The sequence below is a fragment of the Bubalus bubalis genome, chromosome 2, assembly GCF_019923935.1.
Source record: "Bubalus bubalis isolate 160015118507 breed Murrah chromosome 2, NDDB_SH_1, whole genome shotgun sequence".
Classification (NCBI taxonomy): Eukaryota; Metazoa; Chordata; class Mammalia; order Artiodactyla; family Bovidae; genus Bubalus; species Bubalus bubalis.
In genome coordinates this window covers 46,771,609-46,798,411 of record NC_059158.1, presented here as the reverse complement: position 1 = coordinate 46,798,411, position 26,803 = coordinate 46,771,609, and the positions used below count along the sequence as shown (strand labels likewise).

At 38.9% G+C, this 26,803-nt stretch overlaps 1 protein-coding gene across 2 annotated transcripts in view; it reads left to right on the top strand.

Annotated features, from left to right (window-relative positions):
• Positions 1-26,803, top strand: part of HMGCLL1 (3-hydroxymethyl-3-methylglutaryl-CoA lyase like 1) — a 195,485-nt gene that overhangs the window by 110,879 nt on the left and 57,803 nt on the right. For both annotated transcript variants that reach the window (XM_025272278.3, XM_025272276.3), the window contains 2 exons: positions 14,437-14,500; positions 18,399-18,587. In XM_025272278.3, the coding sequence (XP_025128063.1) occupies positions 14,437-14,500; positions 18,399-18,587 (253 nt within the window). The remainder of the gene's footprint in view (positions 1-14,436; positions 14,501-18,398; positions 18,588-26,803) is intronic.

The following is a 26,803-nucleotide window of genomic DNA, read 5'->3' as shown; positions in this document are numbered from 1 at the left end:
TAAAAATTACAGACCACATGAGGGAACAAATTACCCTAAGAAAAATAAGCAGAAGAAAAAGAAAAAGAAGGATAAATTTAGCAGAAAAGAAGGACATAGAATAACCTGAATTGAGATGGTGAATTAACCTTTACTATATTTATAGAGGCAAAGGAAGAATATAATAAAAGGACAAGTCTTTATGAAAAAAAAGAATGAAGATTTGAGGAGAAGAAATGGAAGTGAAAAATACATGTGTTAAATAAAAACAGTAATTGCAGAACAGCAGATTAGATATAGTTGAAGTGGGAGTTAATGGTCTAGAAGTGGCCTAGAACTAGGATTTGAGGAAATTGCAATAGTGAATAGAAAAATAATAGAAGTTTTGAAAGTGAAAAGAGAATGCCTAATAGAATTCTCAAAAGGAGAAAATAAGGAAACTAGATATGAGAGATATGTTTGATGAAGTATTATAGTACCTTGAGGATTTTCTAGGAGTAAAAAGCATTAATGTTAATAATGAAGAAGTGTAACAAGTCCTGAAGGACTCATAGTCAAATGCAGGATATTAGCTATAAGTAGATAATGGCACCCCACTCCAGTACTCTTGCCTGGAAAATCCCATGGATGGAGGAGCCTGGTAGGCTGCCGTCCACGGGGTCGCGAAGAGTCGGACACGACTGAGCGACTTCACTTTCACTTTTCACTTTCATGCATTGGAAAAGGAAATGGCAACCTACTCCAGTGTTCGTGCCTGGAGAATCCCAGGGACGGGGGAGCCTGGTAGTCTGTTGTCTATGGGGTCGCACAGAGTCGGGCACGACTGAAGTGACTTAGCAGCAGATAACCCTATAGCAGTAGAGAAGAATTGCGCCCAGTCACTTCAGTCGTGTGCAGCTCTGTGCAACACTATGGATTGTAGCCTGCCAGGCTCCTCTGTCCACGGGATTCTCCAAGACAAGAATACTGAAATGGGTTGGCATGATTTACTATACAGCAATTATGTTTAGAGGGAAATATTCTTATCAGCAAAAACTGAGGTCAGAGATAATGAAACAATATATTCAAAATGGCAAAAAAAAAACAACAAACCACAAAAACTGTCAGCTTAGAATTCCATATGTAACCAGACTATTGGACTAAAAGTTAACAAAACCACTTGTTGACACAACAGTCTGAAAAATTCTACCCTTGCTGGGAAAAAAAAAAAAAAAGAAGAAATTGAGTCAGAAGGGAGGAATGAAAAAAAGAAAAGAAAAAGAGAGGTAGCATGCTGAGGCTTTGGCAGAGCAGAAACCATTTGCAGTAAGTCTGTAAAAACTTATACCAGCTATTTAAAGTGGATAAATGTAATAAGTGCCATGGATTTAATCAGAGATAGATGCTGTAGGGAAGCAGTGAGATTAGACAGTATATGTCTGTGTAACTTACATCACTTTTACATAAAGGCATCAATTAAACAATCCAGGTAAGGAAATATCACCAGAAGTTGAGTGGTTTTCTTTGTTTTGTTTAATTTAAATTTTATTTTTAATCGGAGGATAATTACTTTAAAATATTGTGATGGTTTTTGCCATACGTCAACATGAGTTAGCCACAGACATACGAAGCATGTCTCCTGCCTCTTAAATCTCCCTCCCACCTCCCTCCCTATTCCACCTTAAATAGATTGTCACAGAGCACTGAGTCTGGGTTCCCTGCATCATACAATAAATTGCCAGTGGCCATCTATTTTATATATGGTAATGTATATGTTCCAATACTGCTCTCTAAAAGCATCCCACCTTATCCCTCCCCCACTGTGACCAAAAGTCTATCCTTTAGGTCTGGGTCTCCTTTGCTACCCTGCAAGTAGGATCATCAGTACCATATTTTTAGATTCCATATATATGTGTTAATATATAGTATTTGTCACTCTCTTTCTGACTTACTTCACACTGTATAATAGACTCTAGGTTCATGACCTAACTAGAATTGACTCAAATGTGTTCCTTTTTGTAACTGAGTAATATTCCATTGTGTGTATATATACCATTATTTCTTCATCCATTCATCTGTCAGTGGACATCTAGGTTGCGTCCATATCCTCAGTTCAGTTCAGTTGCTCTGTCATGTCCGACTCTTTGTGACTCCATGGACTGCAGCATGCCAGGCTTTCCTGTCCATCACCAACTCCTGGAGCTTGCTCAAATTCATGTCCACAGAGTCGGTGATGCCATTCAACCATCTCATCCTCTGCCTTCTCCTCCTGCCTTCAATCTTTCCCAGCATTAGGGTCTTTTCCAATAAGTCAGTTCTTCGCATCAGGTGTCCAAAGTATTGGAGTTTCAGCTTCAGCATCAGTCCTTCCAATGACTATTCAGGACTGATTTCCTTTAGGATGGACTGGTTTGTCCCTTGCAGTATAAGGGACCCTCAAGAGTCTCCTCAAACACCACAGTTCAAAAGCATCAATTATTCAGTGCTCAGATTTCTTTACGGTCCAATTCTTACATCCATACATGAGTATCGGAAAACCATATTTTAGACTAGATGGACCTTTATCAGCAAAATAATGTCTCTGCTTTTTAATATGCTGTCTAGGTTGGTCATAGCTTTTCTTCCAAGGAGTAAGAGTATTTTAATTTAATGGCTGCAGTCACCATCTGCAGTGATTTTGAAGCCCAAGAAAATAAAGTCTTTCACTGTTTTCACTGCTTCCCCATCTACTTGGCATGAAGTTACGGGACCAGATGGAGAAGGCAATAGCACCCCACTCCAGTACTCTTGCCTGGAAAACCCAATGGACGGAGGAGCCTGGTGGGCTGAAGTCCATGGGGTCGCTAAGAGTCGGACATGACTAAGTGACTTAGCAGCAGCAGCAGCAGCCGCAGGAGCATGGGACTGGATGCCATGATCTTAGTTTTATGAATGTTGAGAATGTTGAGTTTTAAGCCAGCTTTTTCACTCTTCTCTTTCACTTTCATTAAGAAATTCTCTAGCCATTGTAAATAGTGCTGCAGTGAACATTGGGATACATGTGTCTTTTTCAATTATGGTTTCTTAAGGGTGTATGCCTAGTAGTGGGATTGCTGGGTCATATGGGCTTCCCTGGTGGCTCAGCTGGTAAAGAATCCACCTGCAATGCGGGAGACCTAGGTTCAGTCCCTGGTTTGGGAAGATCCCCTGGAGAAGGGAATGGCTACCCACTCCAGTATTCTGGCCTGGAGAATTCCATGGACTGTATAGTTTATGGGGTTATAAAGAGTTGGACACGACTGACTGACTTTCACTTTCATGATAATTTTATTTCTAGTATTTTAAGGAATCTCCATGCTGTTCTCCATAGTGGCTGCATTGGTTTGCATTCCCATTAACAGTGCAAAAGGGTTCCCTTTTCTCCGTATCCTCTCCAGCATTTATTGTTTGTAGACTTTTTGATGATGCCCATTCCTACCAGTGTGAGATATCTCATCATAGTTCTGATTTGCATTTTCTAACAATGAACAATGTTGAACATCATTTCATGTGTTTACTAACCATCTATATGTCTTCTATGGAGACATGTCTGTTTACATACTGCTCACTTTTTGATTGGGTTGTTTGTTTTTCTGGAATTGAGCTGCATGAACTACTTGTATATTTTGGAGATTAATCCTTTGTCAGTTGTTTCATTTGCTATTATTTTCTCCCATTCTGAGGGCTATCTCTTCTCCTTGCTATAGTTTCCTTCGTTGTGCAAAAACCTTTGAGTTTAATTAGGTCTCATTCGTTTATTTTTATTTCCATGACTCTAGGAGGGGGGATCATAAAGGATGTTTTATGATTTATGTCAAAAAGGGTGTTCTGCCTAAGTTTTCCTCTAAGAGTTTTATATATTCTGGTTTTACATTTAGATCTTTAATTCATTTTGAGTTTATTTTTGTATATGGTGTTAGAAAGTGTTCTGATTCTTTCTTTTACATGTAGCTGTCTAGTTTTCCCAGCACCACTTATTGAAGAGATGGTCTTTTCTTCATCGTATATTTTGCCTCCTTTGTCAAAGACAGGTGTGTGGACTTATCTCCAGGCTTTCTATCTTTTTCCATTGATATATATTTCTGTCTTTGTGTCAGTATCATACTGTCTTGACAACTGTATATAGTCTGAAGTGAGGAAGGTTGATTCCTCAAGCTCCATTCTTCTTTCTCAAGATTGCTCTGATACTCAGAATCTTTTATGTTTCCATACAAATCGTGAAATTTTTTGTTCTAGTTCTGCGAAAAATACCATTGGTAATTTGATAGGGATTTCACAATATTCATGCTTCCAACTCAAGATCATGATGTATCTCTCCATTTGTGTCGTTTTTAATTTCTTTCATCAGTGTCTTATAGTTTTCTGCATACAGGTCTTCTGTGTCTTTAGGTAAATTTTCTTCTAAGTATTTTATTCTTTTTGTTGCAGTAGTGAATAGAATTGTTTCCTTAATTTTTCTTTCGGATTTTTTATTGTTACTGTACAGGCATGCAGGAAATTTCTGTGTACTAATTTTGTATCCTGAGATTTTATTCACTGTTTAGTGCTAATAGTTTTCTGTTGGCATATTCAGGGTTTTCTATGTAAAGAATCATGCCATCTGCAAACAGTGAGGGCTTTACTTCTTTTCCAATCTGAATTCCTTTTATTTGTTTTTCTTCTGTAATTTCTGTGGCTACAACTTCCAAATTATGTTGAAAAATAGTAGTGAGAGCAGGCATCCTTGTCTTGTTCCTAATTTTAAAGGAAATGCTTTCAGTTTTTCACCATTGATAATAATATTTTCTGTGGGTTTGTTGTATATGGCCTGTTTTAGGTTCAAGTATGTTGCTTCTGAGGAGGGCATGGCAACCCATTCCAGTATTCTTGCCTGGAGAATCCCTATGGACAGAAGAGTCTGTTGGGCTACTGTATATGAGGTCACAGAGAGCTGGACACAACTGAGCACAGCTTAAATAAGCACAGCACAGTATGTTCCTTTTATGCCAACTTTCTGGAGACTTTTTTAAAAAAAAATCATGAATCAGTATTGAATTTTGTCAAAAACTTTCTCTGAATTTATTGAAATGATCATATTGTTTTTATCTTTCAATTTGTTAATATGGTGTATCACATTGATTGATTTGCATATATGTTGAATAATCCTTGCATCTGAGGAATAAATCTCACTTGATCATGATATATGATCTTTTTAATGTGTTTTCAGATTCTGTTTCCTAGAATTTTATTGTGAATTTTTGCATATGTTCATCAGTGATATCAGAGAAGGCAATGGCACCCCACTCCAGTACTCTTGCCTGGAAAAATTCCATGGACGGAGGAGCCTGGTAGGTTGCAGTCCATGGGGGTCGCTAAGAGTCAGACATGACTGAGCGACTTCACTTTCACTTTTCACTTTCATGCACTGGAGAAGGAAATGGCAACCCACTCCAGTGTTCTTGCCTGGAAAATTCCAGGGACGGGGGAGCCTGGTGGGCTGCAGTCTATGGGGTCACACAGAGTCAGACACGACTGAAGCGACTTAGCAGCAGCAGCAGTGATATTGGCCTATAATTTTCTTTTTTGTGGCATCTTTGTCTGGTTTTGGCATCAGGGTGATAGTGGCCTCATAAAATGAGTTTGGGTGTTTTCCTTCCTCTGCAATTTTCTGGAAGAGTTTGATCAGGATAGATATCAGCTCTTCTCTAAACTTTTGGTAGAATTCATCTGTGGATTTGTCTGTGGAGTCATTTGGCTGATAATTTTTGTTTTTTGGAAGATTTTTTATTACAATTTTGATTTTAGTGTTTGTGATTGGTATGTCCATAGTTTCTCTTTCTTCCTGGTTTAGAGTGGATAGGTATACTTCTCTAAGAATTTGTCCATTTCTTCCAGGTTATCTATTTTATCCATACATAGTTCTCATATTATTTCCATGAGTTCTGTTATAATTTCTCCGTTTTCATTTCTGATTTTATTGATTTGAGTCTTCTCCTTTTTTTCTCTTGATGATTCTGGCTAACAGTTTGTCAATTCTGTTTATCTCCTCAAAGAACAAACTTTTAGTTTTATTGGTCTTTGCTCATGTCTCTTTCATTTCTTTTTCATTGATTTCATCTCGGATCTTTATGATTCCTTTTCTTCCACTAACGTTAGGGGGTTTTGTCCTTCTTTTTCTAGTTGCTTTAGGTGTAAGGTTAGGTTATCTATTTGATGCCTCTTGTTTCTTCATGTAGACTTGTATTGCTGTAAACTTCCCTCCTAGCATGACTTTTACTGCATCCCGTAGGTTTTAAGTTGTTGTGTTTGTCATTTGATGCTAGGTTTATTTTGATTTCCTTTCTGATTTCTTTAGTGATCTGTTCATTATTCAGAAGATAATTCTTTAACATGTGAATTCAGAATTGAATTTCCATGTGTTTGTGTTTTTTATAGTTTTTTTTTTTATTTTCCTGTAGTTGATATCTAATATTATACTGTTGCAGTCAGAAAAGATGCTTGAAATGATTTCAGTTTTCTTAAATTTATCACAGTCCAAGATGTGATCTTTTCTGGAGAATGTTCCATGTACACTTGAGTAAAAAGTGAAATCTATTGTTTTTGGATGAAATGTCCTGTAGATATCAATTAGGTCAAATGTATTGTTTAAAGCTTGTGTTTCCTTATTAATTTTCTGTATATATGATCTGTCCACTGATATGAATGGGGTATTAAAGTCCCCCACTATTACTGTGCTATTGTCTATTTCTCCTTTAACAGTTCTTAGCATTTGCCTTATGTTTTGAGGTGCCCCTGTGTTGGGTGCATATATATTTATAATTGTTACCTCTTCTTGGTTTGATCCCTTGATCATTATATAGCAGCCTTGTTTGTCTCTTGCAATGGTCTTTATTTTAAAGTCTGTTTTTTATCTGAAATGAGTATTGCTACTCCTATTTTCTTTTGATTTCTGTTTTCATGGACTCTCCGAGCTTCTTGGATTTGAGTGGCTGTTTCCTTTCCCTTGTCAGGGAAGTTTTTGACTATAATGTCCTCAAATTTTTTCCCATGCCCTTTCCTTTTATCTTCTTCTTCTGGGACCCCTATGATTTGAATGTTGGGGCACTTAATGTTGTCCCAGAGGTCTCTGAGACTGTCCTCATTACTTTTTCTTTTTTCTTTATTTTGTTCTGCTTCAGTTATTTCCAGCATTCTATCTTCCAGCTCACTTATCTGTTATTCTGCTTCAGGTACTCTGTGGTTGGCTCCCTTCAGTGTATTTTCAGTCTCAGTTATTGCATTGTTCATTGTTGATTGTTTATTCTTTAATTTTTCCAGGTCCTTGTTAAACTTTCCTTGAATCATCTCGATTTGTGCCTTTAGTCTATTTATCTGTGCCTCCATTTGATTTCCAAGATTTTGGATCATCTTTACTATTATTACTCTGGATCCTTTTTCAGGAAGACTGCCTATTTCCTCTTCATTTGTTTGGTCTTGTGGGTTTTTACTATGTTCCTTCATCTGCTGCATATTTCTCTGTCTTTTAATTTTGCTTAATTTACCATGTTTGGGGTCTCCTTTCTGCAGGCTGGAAGGTCATAACTCCTCTTAATTGTGGAGACTGTACTCCAACTTGTGGGGTCGGATCAGTGCATTGTGAAGGTTTTCTGGATGCGGGGATTTGTGCTTGTGTTCCCATGGGTGGAGCTGGATCTTGTCTCTCTGGAGGGCAGTGCCTTGTCCAGTAGTGTGTTTGGGAGTGTCTGTGGGTTTGCTATGGCTTTGGGCAGCCTGTCTGCTAATGTGCAGAGTTGTGCTCCTGTTTAGCTGAAGAATTGGCATGGCACATCCATCCCGGAGCTTGCTGGCTTTTGAATAGGGCTTGGCCTTAGTGTTGATTGGAAGCCTTTGGGAGGGCTCACACCTATTAATGTTCCATGGGGTTGGGAGTTCTCTGGTAGTCCAAAGTCCTAGAGTCAAGTCCCCTGCCTCTGGGGTTCTGGCCCATCCACTAACAGCAACATCAAGGCTTCACAGGTCACACAGCGCAGAAGACAAGCACCCTGGATTAATGGCAAAAAAACTTTTAATAGGCAAAAACATCCAAAGAGTTTCACATACTTATATTGGAAAAAGAAGAGGGGGGAAGGAGAAAAAGAGGAAAGAAGGATAAATAGAGGGTGATTAAGTGAAGAGAGGAATCAAGCTAATAAGTAAACCCCTAAGTGAAAATGAATACTATATATTAGACTCTCAAAGCTACAGAATTAAAACCAATAAATCAAAAATCAAGCATCAAAAACATGGAAAATATTACTCTCAAAAATACAAAATCAAAACATCACAACAAAGATAAAAATGCATGCAATTGATTTAAAACTAATTTTTTAAAAGAAAAAGTATGTTATAAAAATAAAAAAGGAGTAATAAAGAACCATATTAAGTGGTGCTGGGAAAACTGGTCAACCACTTGTAAAAGAATGAAACTAGAACACTTTCTAACACCATATACAAAAATAAACTCAAAGTGGATTAAAGATCTAAACGTAAGATTGGAAACTATAAAATTCTTAGAGGAGAATATAGGCAAAACACTCTCCGACATAAATCACAGCAAGATCCTCTATGACCCACCTCCCAGAATATTGGAAATAAAAGGAAAAATAAACAAATGGGACCTAATTAAAATTAAAAGCTTATGCACAACAACGGAAACTATAAGCAAGGTGAAAAGACAGCCTTCAGAATGCGAGAAAATAATAGCAAATGAAGCAACTGACAAACAACTAATCTCAAAAATATACAAGCAACTCCTGCAGCTCAATTCCAGAAAAATAACAAAAGAACTAAACAGACATTTCTCCAAAGAAGACATACAGATGGCTAACAAACACATGAAAAGATACTCAGCATCACTCATTATCAGAGAAATGCAAATCAAAACCACAATAAGGTACCATTTCACACCAGTCAGAATGGCTGCGATCCAAATGTCTACAAGCAATAAATGCTGGAAAGGATGTGGAGAAAAGGGAACCCTCTTACACTATTGGTGGGAATGCAAACTAGTACAGCCACTATGGAGAACAGTGTGGAGATTCCTTAAAAAACTGGAAATAGAACTGCCGTACGCCCCAGCAATCCCACTGCTGAGCATACACACTGAGGAAACCAGAATTGAAAGAGACACGTGTACCCCAGTGTTCATCACAGCACTGTTTATAATAGCCAGGACATGGAAGCGACCTAGATGTCCATCAGCAGATGAATGGATAAGAAAGCTGTGGTACATATACACAATGGAGTATTACTCATCCATTAAAAAGAATACATTTGAATCAGTTGTAATGAGGAAGATGAACTGGAGCCTATTATACAGAGTGAAGTAAGCCAGAAAGAAAAACACCAATACAGTATACTAATGCATATATATGGAATTTAGAAAGATGGTAATGATAACCCTACATGCGAGACAGTAAAAGAGACACAGATGTATAGAACAGTCTTTTGGACTCTGTGGGAGAGGGCAAGGGTGGGATGATTTGGGGGAATGGCACTGAAATGTGTATAATATCATATATGAAACAAATTGCCAGTCCAGGTTCGATACAGGATGCTCAGGGCTGGTGCACTGGGATGACCTGGAAGGATGGTATGGGGAGGGAGGTGGAAGGGGGGTTCAGGATGGGGAACACAAGTACGCCCGTGCAGATTCATGTTGCTGTGTGGCAGAACCAATACAATATTGTAAAGTAAAAAAAAAAAAAAAAAAAGACAATATGAGAAAAATAAAAGGAGAAAAGAGGTGAGGGATATATAGAGAGTGGAAGCGAGAGGAATGTCCAAGTGTTTCCCCCTTCTACCTACTCCAGTTGAGCTGCCCACTCAGAACGTCCTCCAGCATATCTAAGAAGGCCTCTAGACCTGTTGGGGGCAGTTCAGAGTCAGCTTGGACTCAGATCTTCCCTTGTTCCAGCTTGCACTTGCTCTCAAACTCTACAGTTGCTCCTAAAGTGCACAGACCCAGACTAATTGCAGGAGTGTAAACTGCTGGACATGCCCTGTCCAGAGTGCTTTCCCCTTCTTTGATTTGCTCATGCAGCACCTGGTGTTCCACTTTGGCTTGGGGCCCACCCTGTTGGTAAGTCTCTCTCCAGTGCCCGTTCTCCACTCAGATGCAAGGAGGTGAACGGAGCTGCTTATTAGGGCTCAGTTGTGCTGAGAAAACCAAGGGTTACCACAAATGCCACTGGGGTGTGTGGGAGTGCTTCCGTGGCGTTGGCCTGTGGAGGTCGCCACAGTCCGAGGCGGGTTGTGAACTTCCCCAGGGGAGTTGGTCTCTGGTTGTGACAACCTGGTCATAGCTGAGCCACTCAGGCTCCCAGAAAGACGTGGGTAGAGACCCACAGCCACTCACAGCTTGTGGTCTTTGGGGTCGAGACTAGAGCAGCCGGCTGCCTTCTGCCTCTGGCTCACAAGCCATCTTCTCTGCCTCTGGGGCTATAGACCCCAGCCACTTTCCCTGCTTCGGCATTCACCAGGGTGGGGTCCTTTGTCCTGTGAGAGTGCAGCGTTAGAACGTGGTATCACAGCCTTCCCATGGGGATGACCTCTTGCTTCTCTGAAGGTTCCAGAATTTTCCCTGATCTGCCTCTGTGGTGTCATGTTAGTCCCCTCAGAGTATCTTCACAGTCAACGGTGGTCCTCTCCTGAGGACTGGCCCTCCAGATCTGAGCCTCTGCACCCAGCTCCCCCTCGCTGTGGGTGAATGCGAGCCTGTGAGCTGCTTCTCAGCAGAGAAGTCCTGTTTGGTACAATCTCTGTGGTGAATTCTCCATTTTGCCTTTGGAGCACCTATCTCTCTGTGCTCCCTTCTGAGTTTCCAAAGCTCCCCACTGCCCCTGCGTGTGAGGGGATTTCCTGGTGTGCAGAAACTTTTCCTCCTTCATACCTCCCTCCCAAGGGTGCAGGCCCCCAACTCCTAATCCTCTGTCTCCCTTCTCGTCTTTATCTTTTTCTCTACCTCATTTCTGAGCAGATTGGTTTGCCTTTCTGGAAGTCGGGTCCTCTGCCAGCATTCAGATGTTCTTCGGGAATTGTTCCACATGCTGAGGAGATTTCTTGATGAATTTGTGAGGGAGAAGGTGGTCTCCCCATCCTATTCCTCTGCCATCTTGAAGGTTTCCTTGAGTGGTTTTCAATTTTGGCAGTGCAGTAATTTTTAATTTTAATATATTGATAGTTCGATTCTATCCCCTGAGCTTCTGATTTAAGTCGTTTGGCTTGTCCTACCCATTAGTGTCTTCTGCTTTTAAGCTCTCTAAGATGATTCTGTATAGCCAAGACTGAGAAGCACTGTAGTAGACTGCCTGGGAAGAGCAGAAGTCTAGAAACTAACATCTGCCACCAAAGCAGGTATGGCAGCCTCTTTCCATGACAGAGGCCTCTTCACATTCATGAAAATGCCTCACTTTTTACCAGGGGTTGGCAAGCTTATTCTATTAAGAGCCAGGTAGTAATGGCAACCCACTCCAGTACTCTTGCCTGGAAAATTCCATGGACAGAGCAGCCTGGTGGGCTGCAGTCCATGGGGTCACTAAGAGTTGGATACAACTGAGCATCTTCACTTTCACTTTTCACTTTCATGCATTGGAGAAGGAAATGGCAACCCACTCCAGTGTTCTTGCCTGGAGAGTCTCAGGGACGGGGGAGCCTGGTGGGCTGCCGTCTATGGGGTCACACAGAGTCGGACACGACTGAAGTGACTTAGCAGCAGTAGCAGCAGCAGTAATATTTTAGGTTTTGTAAGTCAGATGATCTTTGATGCAGCTGCTGCTAAGTCACTTCAGTCGTGTCCGACTCTGTGCGGCCCCATAGACTGCAGCCCACCAGGCTCCCCCATCCCTGGGATTCTCCAGGCAAGAATTCTGGAGTGGGTTGCCATTTCCTCCTCCAATTCATGAAAGTGAAAAGTGAAAGTGAAGTCACTCAGTCGTGTCCGATTTGTAGCGACACCATGGACTGCAGACCACCAGGCTCCTCCGTCCATGGGATTTTCCAGGCAAGAGTATTGGAGTGGGGTGCCATTGATGCAGCTAATATTCTGTTATTATAATGCAAAATAGCCATGGAGTGTAGGTGAGCAGATGGGTATAGCTTGGTTCCAATAAAATTTTTGTTTGCACGAGAGGGATGAGCAGGATTTGGCCTCTGGACCTTCCCTTGCCAGCTTCTACTTTAGGGAGTTAAAGTACAGTTAATGAACATAGTTGAGAGACATTGCATTCACTTTGCAGAACGAAGCCCCACATGTGAATAGGTAATTAAAAAGGTGGAGAAGAATGTGTGAAGATAACATGCAATGGAGGGTGAGGACCGGGTCAAGCACAGGCCAGGGCAGGGCTGGTGGAGAAGCTTGAGTGAGTGAAAATGTACCCTGAGAGAGTTAGGGGCATGGCATGAAAGGGCAGTTGTGGCCAGGCTTTGCCACTGGAGTTAAGAGAATGTAGGTGAGGTGTGTGTGTATTTTACATTGTCTTACGTTTGTTGTTTCTTGCTTGCTTTGGTTTTCACCTTTAGTGGGATGGCAAAACAAGGATGGTTTTTGCCTTTAGGGGGATGTAATTAGAGAGACTGGATTTCATTTTTAATCATATTTAGATATTTTGGGTTCAGAATAAATGTACTTCTATTTTCAACACATTATCATCATTGTAGCTGAATTGAAAATATGTGTCCTTTTACCTCCCTTGCCATCTTCTCCAGGGCTGTGTTCACATCAGAACATTTTCTTTTCCACATATCTTTGTTAAATTTATAAAAATCACTCAAGCATTAAGTTTAAATTGTTGTAATTGAAAGATGGGAGAAATGGATTTCCTGTCCAGCATAGCTTCCAAAGTTTACTTAAATGTATCCTCTTTTCTCCTCCTCTGCCCTCATAATTGATTGCCTGGCTATGGAACTGCTTAGTTATTTTAATTCTAAAAACCCAAATTTTATTCACACATTGATACTTTTGAAATTCATTTGCATCTTTAGGATCAATGGATATATATTGAATTATTGAATCTCTGTTTCATGTTTTTACTCCAAAACCTGTTGTGAAGTTTGTAGTATATCTTCCAATTGACATCTTTTTAAAAAAAAAATTTCAAGTATAGTTGACTTAAAATGTTGTGTTAATTTCTGCTGTACAGCAAAGTGATCCAGTTATATGTATGTGTATATATATATATATATATATATACACACACACACACACACACACACACACACACACACACATATCAAGGAGACGTGGGATCATCTTTGCTCATGTTTTTGCCTCCACCCTTTTGTGGCACCCACTTCCAGAGTTCATGATGAGTTGCATTTTGGAAAACAAATTGGATCTTGTCATATAAGTGTTTCAAAATAATTTTGAGTGATCTTAAAGTTTCAACTCCATGGCATAGCATTCAAGACCTTGCTATCTAAAGCCTTTCATATTTGGTTCCAAAGAACTGGGTCTCCAGTCTTCCCCACCACCACTCTCCCTTGTGTGAACTGCTTAATTCCTGGTGACCAGGCATGTGATGCATTATATTCATAGTGTTGTAAAGTCTCTGAGAAATCTTTAATAAAACAGGATTGGTGTTGAGCTGAAAATAGCTAAAAAGAGACTTTTCCTAAAGTTTCATACTTTCAGATGGAAATGTATCATTCTTGCAGGAAAGGCTTGACTTTTTATATTAAATGGTTGAAGAAGCTTATGGAATATCTTTATTTGGAGCCGTTTAAACACAGACTAGACAGTCTTTGATTGTCTTGGGGATGATTTAGGTAGACCCATGAGAGATAGGCAAGGTGAAGTTTGAGTCTGTGGCCAGTTCTAAGAGTTTTGGAGTGATTAATGACTGTATCTTGGTGAGGTCAAAACATCCAAACAGAAATGAAGAGAAAAGTTCAGTTAGTCATCTACTTGCTGCCTATATGATTCCAAAGACCTGGATATTTAACAGTTGAATGTATGTACTTATTTAAATAAAACAATACATCTCAGGACTCCCTTAGTGGTCCAGTGGTTAAGACTCCATGCTTCCACTGCAAAGGGCACAGGTTCAATCCCTGGTCAGTGAACTAAGTTCCACATGCCAAATGGAACAGCTAAAAAAATTTTTTTAAAAAACAACAAAAATAAAAATATACCTCTCTGGTATTTTCTGCTTTTGTATTATTACTATAATGTAAGCAACCCCAACAGAAAAATACTTATTCCCATCTGCCATCAAATAACATATATCAAATTGTAATTAGAAAAATTTTTTAATTAAAAATATGAGTAAATTGAAAATGTTTCCAGCTGTTTTTGTCTGGTCTGAGAATAAGATAATAAGGAAGAGAGTAAAATAAATTTTTCTAATGAACCTTTGGCTATTTTTTTCATTTTTATACAATGGAAATTAGGAAGTAGCTTATCCACCGGACACATATTTATATGGCTCTGTATTTTAAACTTAGGTACGTATCCTGTGCCCTGGGCTGTCCATATGAAGGAAACATCACACTTCAGAAAGTGACAGAAGTAAGATATACGTCTGCTTTTCTGGTTCATGGTAAAATGATGTCTATTTTTAAAAGTGGGCTCTTTTTCCTGCTGTTTATTACATCTGCACCACAAGGCCAAAAAGAACTGTGGACCTGGAGGCATATTGGATCACTGAGTTAATAGTTGTATTTTAATGCTAAAGACCTAGGTAGTGGCTATCACCGTCCAGAGTTAGCATCTGAGTCTTATGATTTGGGTGTTCAAAGACGGAGGGAATAAAAACATCTGTTTTGTTTTTATGTGAATGGAACATAGTGAGTGGCCTGTCTACTTTCTTTTGGAATGTCAGGGCCGTTTTTGCGCACATCCTTAAACTTTGCCCTGGTTGCCCAGGCGTCCCTCTGCTGTCTCCTGCCTATTTTGACATGTGTATGAGTCCACGCTGCTTCCATGCTTTTATTCTTTTTATATCCCATAGCTCTTTCTGCTGAGATTCAAATTGCCGTTATTCCAGAGGCAGAGGCAGATATACTATAAAATAATGAAGCTTAATTAAAAAAAATTATTGATGTATGGTTTATTTACCATGTTGTGTTAATTACTGCTATACAGCAAACTTATTCAGTTAAAAATATACATATATATTCCTTTTCATAGTCTTTCCCATTATGGTTTATCATAAGATACTGAATATACTTCCCTGTGCTATACAGTAGGACCTAGTTGTTTATTCATCCTATATATATAATATTTTGCATCTGCATACAATTTAAATTTTGCTAGCATCAGACCCTTTGCGGGCATCAGACCCTCCCAAGGGTCTGTTATTAGTTTGTAATCACAGTTACATATTCTTTTCTTAAAAAACTGTTTCCAAAATAATATGACTTCAGACTCCACAAAACCCCAGTCCCACTCTGCCTATACCCCTACCCCTCGCTCTTCTGCCTTCTGCCTCACGCCGCCTCTGGACAGACCTCCCACAGCCTCAGGCTCTTCATTCCTGCTCCACAATGCCTGGGGTGCTGCCAAAGAGAATCACGGAACAGGCAGATCAGAAGTGTTAGGAATTCAGGACCGGTGACCTAGCCTGGGTCTTCTGTTCCACCCCAGGGTGGGGCCAGCTCCTGGTCTCACTGTCCAAAATGACTCTGGCAGACTGTGTCCCTCCACTGAATCCTCCCCTTCACTCACTCGCCTGCATGTGCAACTGCAGAGCCCTTCCTGTTGATACTTGAGCATGCGCAAGCATACTCCATCTGAAAATTTCCTTCCTTCCTTTAGTCGGCATCCTTGGCTGGCTAGTTATTGACAATCCTCTCCATCCCACCACAGCTACACTCCCAAGGGCTGTCTGCATCACTGGTGCCCACCTATCTGTGTGGCATCAACTCTTCATCATGTCCCCAGTGATGTCTAGACCCTTCATGGTGCTGGAATCCCTCTTTGTAAGATCGTTAACTTAGCACTGGGATCAAGAAATGTGAGATTCCCCTTGGTGTCCATGGGTTTCTTCCCTATGTCTGTGTCTGTATTTCTGCTTTGCAAATAGGTTCATCTGTGTCATTTTTCTGGTTCAACATATATAGCACAGGGAGCTCTTCTCAGTGTTCTGTGGTGAACTAAATGGGAAGGAAATCCCCCAAAGATGGGATATATGTATAAATAGAGCTGATTCATTTTGCTGTACAGCAGAAACTAACACAATATTGTAAAGCAACTGTACTCCATAATTTTTTTTTTTTAAAGAAATGCGAGATCCTGTTCAATCCTTCTCTTGACTTCTCAGCATAATTTGGGGCTGGTGACAGTCCTTCCAGCCTGCCATTCTTGTAACCCTGGGATTTCCCTGACTCCATGCTTAGAATTTTCCTTCAATCACTTGGGTGGCAGCTTCACTTTTCTTTACATGGCCATTAAGAAATTCCACCATTTAATAGGCTTTTTGTATAATTAATGACTGTGTCTACATGAGGCAAAAAAAACATATCCCGATGGAATCCAAGAGAAAAATTCAGTCACCTACATGCTTTCTATATGATTCCAAAGACCTGGATATTTAACAGTTGAATGGATATACTTAAATAAAGGAGAAGAAAGACGAGGATCAGCATTACGCTTTTTAATCCAAGTTTCCATCCAGTAATAGTCTCCTACCTGGACTAGGTAGCCCTTCTGAGTGCCTTCAGCCTGTTTTGGATGTTGATTGACACTGCCTTTCTGAAACATCAATCCAAGTATATCACCACCACTCCACATTCAGTCAAGGTTTTCTGCTGCTCTTATGATAGACTCCTCAACCCAAATCCTAAACCCAGTTGGTTTGCAAGGCTGTGTGCTCTTTGAATGCTCTGCCCTGGGCCTTCCTCCCCAGCGTTATGGAGCCCTGTTGCCCCTCAGTTTTTACTTTCTTGTTGCAACTGTCCTTTGCATTTGACCTCCCCCCCCGCCCCCCACCTTACCCCCTGGCATGTGGGATCTTGGTTCCCTGACCAAGGATTGAACCTACATCCCCTACAGTGGAAGCACAGAACCCAGTCACTGGACCAACAGGGAATTCCCTTGATGTTCCTTCCTACTTGGAATGCCCTTCACATTTGATATTTTAGTTGCCTCAAATTCCACCTGAATATTCTTCTCACATCCTTCCTTTGCCACCTCTCCAACAAGTTGATGCTGACTTTATCTCAAGCTGCACTGAGGCCCTTCCTGTTTGACAGATCTAGGTCAATTTCCTTTGCTCCACGCTCTTACAATCTTGTTTCTTTGTTCTGAAATTATTATTTTAGCTGTGTTTACACATTCCCGAGTGGAATTGATTAGGGTCTGTCCTCACTTGGCTCCAGACTCCATAATACCGTGAGCCTGGACATCTGCACCCCTGTCATATCCCACCACGCAAGGCAGTGTCTGGAGTAAAGCAGGCACTGAAGACTAACCTCAGGCATGAGTTTGGGGGTGACCAGGTGTCTGATTTTGCACAAAGTGATTTTTGTATATTCTCATTTCATTTTTACAACCAAACATTTCAACACTAACTTCACCTTATTATTATGATTTCAAAAAGTTAAGTAGTAAGGCTTAGAAAATGTGCTGCATAAAGATGTTTTACTGTTTATATTTTACAGAACAGAGACTGGGGCTTCAAAAACTTCATCTTCTGCCCAGCATCATATGAGGAGCATAGATGAGGTTTAAATCTAGGCCTGTGTGGTTGCACAAGCTGTGTCTTTGTCTACATACCATGCGGCCTTAAAGCAAATTCATGTTTCTCTTTGAAAGTAATATTGTTATTTGACTTGAAGGGAACTTGAAATTTACTAGGCTCAAGATCATCTGTTTATGAGCTAGAAATTTTAAGACAAAAATATTAAGTGTCTGTAATCAATTACAAAGTTACTTGATTGATATCTCTTGACCTCTAGTTTAATGGTTTGAGGAATACTATTAATAGTTTCAAAGTAAATTTCTGATACTTTTGTTAGATTAAAAGGCTGAGAAAATAAGCCTCCCATTATTGAAATTGTAACTTATAATTTTATCATTGAACATACAGTTACACAGATAGATATGGTTCTAAGGCAAACTTGAATGTTAGAAACAGATAATTGCGGGAATATCAATGGACATGAGTTTGAGCAAACTCTGGGAGACAGTCACTGAAGGACAGGAAGCCTGGTGTGCGCAGTTCCTGGGGTTGCAAAGAGTCAGACACAACTTAGTGACTGAGCAACAACAGAGATGTCATTCAAAGTTTTATCTAATGTTTGGGATTCACAAGCAAGGAAAAGACTAGAAAACTAAAATATATGTTTTCTATGAATACGCATGTGATCTTAGTTGTGAGGTTTACCTCTAGATTACGTTTCCTAAGGAACAACGGGAGTTGAGTCCATTGATTTCCATTGTTTTACTTGCTTGCTTTTCCTGGTAGGTGTCTAAGAGACTGTATGGCATGGGCTGTTACGAGATATCCCTGGGAGATACAATTGGAGTAGGAACTCCAGGAAGCATGAAGAAGATGTTGGAAAGTGTCATGAAAGAAATCCCGCCCAGGGCTCTTGCTGTTCACTGTCATGACACCTATGGACAAGCCTTGGCAAATATCCTCACGGCCCTTCAGGTATTCTGTGTGTGTGTGTGTAAAGGTGTGTATACTTACTTGGCATACGAATGTATTAAGAACTTTAGTGAGATAATATTTATAAATTGCTAAGAATATAACATTTAAACAGTAGTCCACACACAGCACACACTCAGGAAATATTTGTCAATTTGCACATGCTGTTTTGGGCAATGGTGTCTCTTATTACAGTTCATTTGATTTGGTAAGATCCCTGAATTTGTTCTTTTAAAAAGCATTAATATTCTCAGGGCTATGTCTGTTTCTTTCAGCTCGCACTTGCGCTCAGCCTTCCTGAAAAATGATGGCGTTGTGGGGGGTGCAAAGCACAGAGATAGTAGCACATACTGTTGTAATCATGTAACATATGCTCTTTTGGATAATTTGATGCTCTGTGATGAGGAAATATGGTGCTGAAATATAGACTATTTCGTTTAAGATGTTTTCCTGTTGTTGGCAAGCATCCTTTTGAAAGGACCCCTGGTTTTTATCAAGTATATTCTGATCAAAATCAAGAGATTTAGAAAGTTGGAGGATCCAGAATTGCTTATTAAATTCTAATGGTACCTCAGTTCTTTTTAATGTATTAATTGAAAAGAACACATAAATTGCATTTTAAAATATTTACTATTGAATCAGTGTTATTTGTTAAACTTGACTAAAAATAGATTCACTGGACGTTCTTTGAACCTAAGATTTTGACAACTAAAGATAAGAGTGTCTGAAAGCTCTTTGGTGAGGCTGGAAATCAATGCCTGAAGCTTAATGTCACCGTCCTGCAGTGCACAGTCGTTTGGCAGAAGTTAAAAAACCCTGTGAAGATCAAGCCCCACAAGGGCTTATTTGGACTTTGTAACATATGTGCACAAATCCTTATTTATCCTTTGGAAGCAGGCAAGGAACACTGTATTGAATTAGAAGAAAAAATGATATCCCATGGACTTTGGGGCGTGGGAATTTTGACAATTTTCTTTCTCTTTTCCAGTTTCTAAAACAATAGAAAACTAGGCACTGCTTCAGGATTCTGTGTTCAGCTGCAACTGTAACTTATTAAGTGTTCCTCACCAGCAAGTTCCTGGAGAGGTCTGTGTGTGTGTGTGTGTGTGCCTGTTTTTCTGTGTGTCTCTCTCATTTCGTATATGGATATATCCTTTTTGAGTTATATTTTATTCATGTACCATATTTATTGCATAATGAGTGATACCTTAGTTTGAGGGAATCCAGGGCTATAGTGGAAATTCTGGAAACTCAAACATCTAATATTTAAAGTTTATGCCTCTTGAAAATGCCCCACAATAGTCCTTGAAAATGGCCAATTGTGAGTGTGACAGTTAGGAAGGCCTATCTGAGGAGTTTAAAATCAGATACAAAGAATGAGAAGAGGGACTTACCTGGTGGTTCACTGGCTAAGACTCCATAGTCCCACTGCAAAGAGTACAGGCTCAATCTCTGGTCTGTGAACTGAGATCTTACATGCTGGGGGTTTTGGCAGAATAGAAAATAAAAAAAAAAAAAAGAATGAAAAGAAAGTAACCTCAATCAGGGGCATGTGGGGGTGTGGGGGCATCAGTGTGTGGAAAGAATGTTCAAGCAGATGAAACACCACTTGGGCAAAAGGCCTTGGAGAGGAAGATGATGTCCCAGGAGCTCTAATAACGTTATTCAGGGGGAAACTGAGCTCTATAATATTTGCTGAGTTAGTTGAGCTGCAAAGTCTCCATTTACAAAGAGATGAGAACTCCATTTCTGGAGCGTTTGCCCATCCATCCTATAACAGCCATAAGGGGTGCAGGTGTAGAAAGAACGCTTGGCCCAAGCAAGATGGGGAGCAAAGGTCAGAACCTGACCCCCACCAAATACCACATTCTCAGTCAAAAAGGATGAACCAGCAAAACTCCCAGCTCACAGAGGGAGAAGGCGGCAAGCATAGTCATTCTCAAGGCCTTGGCTCTGAGTAAGGGAGAAATACAGAAGCTCCCTTTACACTTCCTATCTTGTTGGCTCTGATGTGGATTTAGGATTCAAATTCACGTTGCCTGCAGAATGTGAAAGACCCGAGCAGATGAGTGGCTGTGGATTAGTAATACCTATAGGTGTCAGGAAGAATATAAATCTTGTCAGAAGGAACATATCTTAAATTTAAGCTGAACTGTTTGGAACCTGTGTGTATGTACGTCTGTGTGTGTCTCTGTGTGTATATATGCGTGTGTCTATGTCTGTGTGTGTAGGTGTCTATGTATGTACGTGTTTGTGTATGTGTGTGTGTGTCTGTGTGTGAATGGATATGTGTGTGTGTGTCAGGGGAAGGGTGGATATTCTGCTCTGCTCTTGTACATGTTAGTAAGGGGGCATGTCCTCAAGCACTGGGCATTGTGTGTTTTGTCCCCTTACTATGTACACAAGCTCCAAGTATATGTGGGAGGCGAGGGGCGAGGAAAGTGTGCTTGGAGCCTGGCAGGGGCCTCAGCCCGGAACTTGACATGGAGTCAGTGTGTAAGCAGGCAGAGGAGAGGGTCAGAGCGGTTTCTCTAAGAAGCACCGTGCAGCCCAAGTGGCCGGTTCAAATGAACTTTTGAGGAAATGGTCAGAAAGCAGAGCCCTGCTGGGGAAACTCACCACTCAAGCTGGAGAGTTTCTTTGCTGCTGTCTACTTTCCAACAGTGGTATCCAGTTTGATAAGCCAGTGACAGTGTGAACTATGTACGCTCCTTTCTCTTTGAATCTGTGTGTAGCTGAGACGCTCTGTCAGTATTTTGGGAGGTCTGTGTTCATCTAGACATGGACTGTCTTTGCAAACCCACGTGTCCTGGTCCTCCAGCAGCACTGAGTAAGACAGAGTCAGCCTGGACCCCTCCCCGTTTCTTGTATCCTGTCTCCTCCCCGGTAAAAGCAGCAGCAACAACAATAAGTAGGGTTACCTTGAGTGGAGGAGAAAAAATATGCCTTAGGAAAAAAAGCTGCCAGTGTTTAAATAGAAGGGAAATCAGAGAAAGTTCCACTTCATTATGAAGCAGGCAAACTTTGGCTTCAGGAAGCACCGGCCATACTTCATTCTTTAAAATGGAAATCTTTGAAGTGGCTTCTAGTCAAATTGGTGGTACATGTGGAGTGGATATCATTTGCTTTAATTTAAGGGTTGAGAAACAGTTTACAGTGCTCCAAACTGGAAGTTAAGATGATGGCATGGAGACGTGCAGTGAGTGGAAACTTGGCCACGATGGTCGGAAACAAATGAGAGTTATAAATGGAACATCCCCCCTTGGTCTGGAAAGCACATACTAATCGTGTAATAGAGGGATCTTTCTTGGCTTCCCAGGTTTTATTGTATTTTTTATTATTTAAACAGACTTACTGGACTGTACATGCTTGTATGGGAGTCAATTCATAATTATCAGATATTCTTTAATATAGAGAAATAATTGAGACTATAGATTTGAGTGCGGGATATTTATAACCACCCAAACCCAAAAGAGCAAGAAAATGAGGTGACAAAACGTACCGCATTTCACTAATGGAAGAAACGTACATAGCCCAATATACTTGTCTTAACTTTTATGTAAAAAGTGAGTCTCACCCTTCTGCATATTCCCAAGTACCTAAGTAAAACACCAATGAACAAATTATTTAATCTACTTAATACTAAACAATTGCACAGTCTCTGTTTTTCTCCACTCAGATGATTTGAGTCTTCATAACTGGGTAAAACAGAGTAAAAACAAATGAGTTCTAATACCACAAATAACAGAACCATATTAATTGGTAGCAAAGATAGTAGAACAGGCAATATTTAGCTTTGCCCTAAAGAAATACAGTTTGCCTTTTTTTCTCTTAAACTTAATGTACATTTAGCTAATGTGCCTTTCTTCATGATATTTTCCATATGTTTATTATTCTCTTTTAGAAAAACCAAATCATTTACCTAATTTTTACAATAAAGCATTCTTTTCTTCATATTGACTCTCACTAAACCGCATTTAAATGCTACCAAACAGCAAATATGTCCTCATGTAATTGATTCTTGAGGTTCTCAAAGAAAATTTTTTAGATTCCAAATTCCCTTCTCAGTTCTACACCTATAGAATGTGTGCAATGATTTATATATCCTCAGATTTTGCAAAACTGAGATGAGGTGCAGAGTTTCTAGAACAGTGGTCTTGGTAACAGTGCATGTGGTGAATACTTCATATTATTACAGTCATTGCAATTAAAACTATTGCTACTGCTGATATATTAATAACAATAATAATAACCTTTATTACTCAAAGAGCTAGAGGACAAACCATTGCTTTACAAATGTATACATTTGTAAATACATGCTTTAGATATTGTTCATTTATTCAACATCTATTAAAGCGCTAAGTAGAAATCAGTGAGCAAGAAAGAAAATAAAAAGTTGCAAACTGGATGCCCCTACAGAGGTTTTACAAAATACATCATTAATTTATTCAACAAATATTCATTTTATTAGACACCATTTTAGATACTCGATTCAGATATAAAATCTCTGAGCCATCCTGCTATGAAGAAAAATGTTTTAGTTTAACTCAGTACCTCCAGAAGCATTTTGAGTAGGAAATAGTTTTTTTTTGGGGGGGAGGGTGATTTCTTTTGTCTCTTATTTGTTTGCTTTTTGCTACACAGTTGTCTTTCTCCAGTATAGTATTATGTTGAAAAATATTTTCAGGTGGAATGAGGTGTAGGTTATCATAAAAAAATGAATAAATAATAAAGCAATTAGAATCCAGTTAAAAATATTTTATAAAAAGAAGTGGAAAAAAGAAATAAAAGCGGTCAACTAACTTTATAAATCAACTATACCTCAATTAAAAAGTACTTTTAAGAACAAAATAAGCAAATAAAAGAGAACAAGGAGTCCAGGAAAAGTTTACAGTTCAACTTTTGAGTGTGTGTAATCAGGGCTTTGAGCTATAACGTCAGTAAGAAAAGATGAATAAAGTTCCCTTCTATTATTATTATTATTTTTTTTTTTTGCCAGTGGCTGGATGGCTTGAATCAGTGATGAAAAATAAGAAAATATGAATGATTTTGTTTTGTTTCTCTCCAACATCTTTTTATTAATATAGATATCTCTCTGATTTTGAGTATAGGTCATCAGGTAAGATGGTATGGAATATACCTATGTGTGTGTGTATATATATATATATATATATATATATATATATATATATAATATTCCTATTCTATATCCAGATATTGAAGGGGGCAGTTAGAAAAAACTCCTTCTGAGCTAGATGGCATTTTAAACTGGAATTTGGGTAATCGATATTTAAAAATAGCATGTGTGAATTTGGTTCTAATATGCTAAACATGAAAGCATTTAATCTTTATGTAGTGGGTTACATTTAGATTATAAGCCTGAAACTCACCAAGAAAGAGTAGATGGCCTAAAAGTCTCTGTCTCTCCCAAGACAGTTAAGCCACGCTGGTCAGGTAAGCAATGTAAAATGTTATTACTTGGTGGGATTAGGGCCACGTGTGGCTCTTGCTGTGACGTAAGAAATGAAACTTCAGAACCTTTCTGAGCATCTCTCTAATTCATTCTGTAAATGTCTCATTCAGTTGTTTTAATCTTGTTTTTAATATCTTATTTTCAACCAAGTATTTGTCACATCTTTCTTCATACAACTGTCTTTAATTTGGAAATCTTGCTGTTTTGCTCTGTTGTTCATAGAAAAACACAATAAGCTTTTTAAAAAATACCTTTAATATTTCTTTTTCTTAATTTTTCTCTCATGAAAATTTCTACTTACAAGGAAACTTGTATATACACGCTTGCCCATTAATGTAACTTGACACCGATTTTTTTCTCAAAAATATTGGTTTGAAATTTGTCAATTTGGTATTGAACATAAAGTAGTATTATTCTCATGCCTGTCTTTTGGTTTATTGTAATGTAATCAATTAATAGTTATAGGCTCAGCACTAATAACAAAACAAGTGTGCACACACACATACACACACACATATAGAGACAATTAGAACCACTGATACATATAATAACCAAAATTCAAGAATGCTTGACCTTTATTGTTTGAAAATTTTTCTCATATACTGCCATATATTCTAATTATAAGCTTGAATAACACATTCTAGTTCTGGGAGTGGTATACACTATTAGCTCACACTGGTTCATTTTTTAAATAATCATTTTAGAATATTAACATTAATAGTATCTATAAACGTTAGATTGAAGACCGAAAGACAACAGGGGAGGAGGACCAAGTTGAACATGTGGAATCCCAGACTGGAAGCTACAAAGTTGTTTTCTTTCCCACATATTTATAAATCTCTTCAATGTAGAACAGACTAGAAAACAGAAATTATGTCATCAAAAATGACCATTTATAATTATTTTATGAATTATTTTAGAATGCTTATTTAACCAAAAACATATTCAGTAACTGCTGTTAATAAATCACGCTTATTAGTCATGTTAATAAATCACGTCATCCTGTTCGTGACGCCAGTTGTCTTGCCGTATCTCACTGTGCACTGTTCGTTGAACGCGGGGTAGACGAGGCTCCAGCTCAGAGGCTGGAAGATGAGCGGAGCCATAGGAATGCAGACAGCTTTACTCTCTGCTGGCCGGCACAGCAGCCATAGCCATATTCTTTCGTGGCTGACGCAGCAGCCCTAGCAGCAGACGTGCTGTATTCTCTCCTCGCGTGGCTCACCCCACGGACGCAGCCGTGACACAGCAGTAATACGCCACCACCTTCTAGGTGGAGCTCACATGCATGCGTGCTGCACACAGCCTGTGACCAAGCCAGGAGGACCTCCTGACGTGCCTGTGCAGTGCTAGATTATAAATGATCCCAGCTGTTACATCGTCATTATTTATGAAATGAGAGGAGAGCCTGAACACACCACCTTAGCCAATTTGCTCTCTCCCTACAAATACCTTCTGTGTGATAGTCTGTCTGCTATTAGGAATGAGAAAAGCAAAACAAACAAAAAAAGGAATGAGAGACAAAAATGCAGGATACAATACCATCCTATTTATTATTTTTTCATATATCAAAAAATGTGGGAACCATGGCAAATTGCTTAGGAAATGAGTCAGATTGTTGTTACATAATTTACATTTGTTATTTTCACCTAGGTTACATTGGTAAATTATCCTGACTTAAAAATTAGCAAAAATTATAAGAACTGTAATAATTAGGATATGATTATATATTTCTTTTCAAAGACTTCAAATTAAATAAAACTATTTTTGTAGTAATTGTTTTTTCCACCTTTATTGAGATATCATTGACAGACATTGCTGCATAAGTTTAAGGTATCCGGCATAACAGTTTTACTAAAATATGTTGTGAGATGATTATAGCAATGCACTTGGTTAGCGTCCATCATCGCATATAAAAAGTAAAAGCCAAAAAGGAAAAAAAATTGCTTGTTATGAGAATTTTTAGGATTTACTCTAGCACCTTTCAGATATATCGTACAGCAGTGGTAACTATAGTCATATCTACATTTCACCCCTAGTAATTATTTATCTTACACCTGGAAGTTGCTACGTTTTTACTACCTTCCTCCAAGGTTTTTTCTCCCCACACTGACTCTGACCTGTTTTTCTCTCAGTTTGGTGGGGTTTTTGTTTGTTTTGGTTTCTTTGGTTTTTAGATTCCACCGTGAGAACATACAGTCTGCCTCTATGTGACTCACTTTAGTTGGAGTAATGCCATCAAGGTCTGCCTATGTTTTGCAAATGGCAGGCTTTCATAGTTTTATTTGTGAGTGAATTATTATTCCAATATAAATATATGTAATATTATATGTATATTATATATATACACATACTATACTGTACATTTTATATTATATCACATATTAATATATAAAATAATTAGATCATTTTATATATAAATAAATACTTTAAATTATTTAAATAAATACTTAGTGAAAGTGAAGTTGCTCAGTCGTGTCTGACTCTTTGCCACCCCATGGGCTGTAGGCTGTCAGGCTCCTCTGTCCATGGGATTTTCCAGGCAAGTGTACTGGAGTGGGGTGCCGTTGCCTTCTCCGACAGAATATGTACTAAATTATAATTCTTATATATAGTTCATAAATATAATTAATTTAATATTTTACTTAATTTTATTATATTTTTATATTTTATATATTATATCCAGTATATTTAACATATATAATATACAAATAATATATTAATAATATATAAATGTATAGTATGC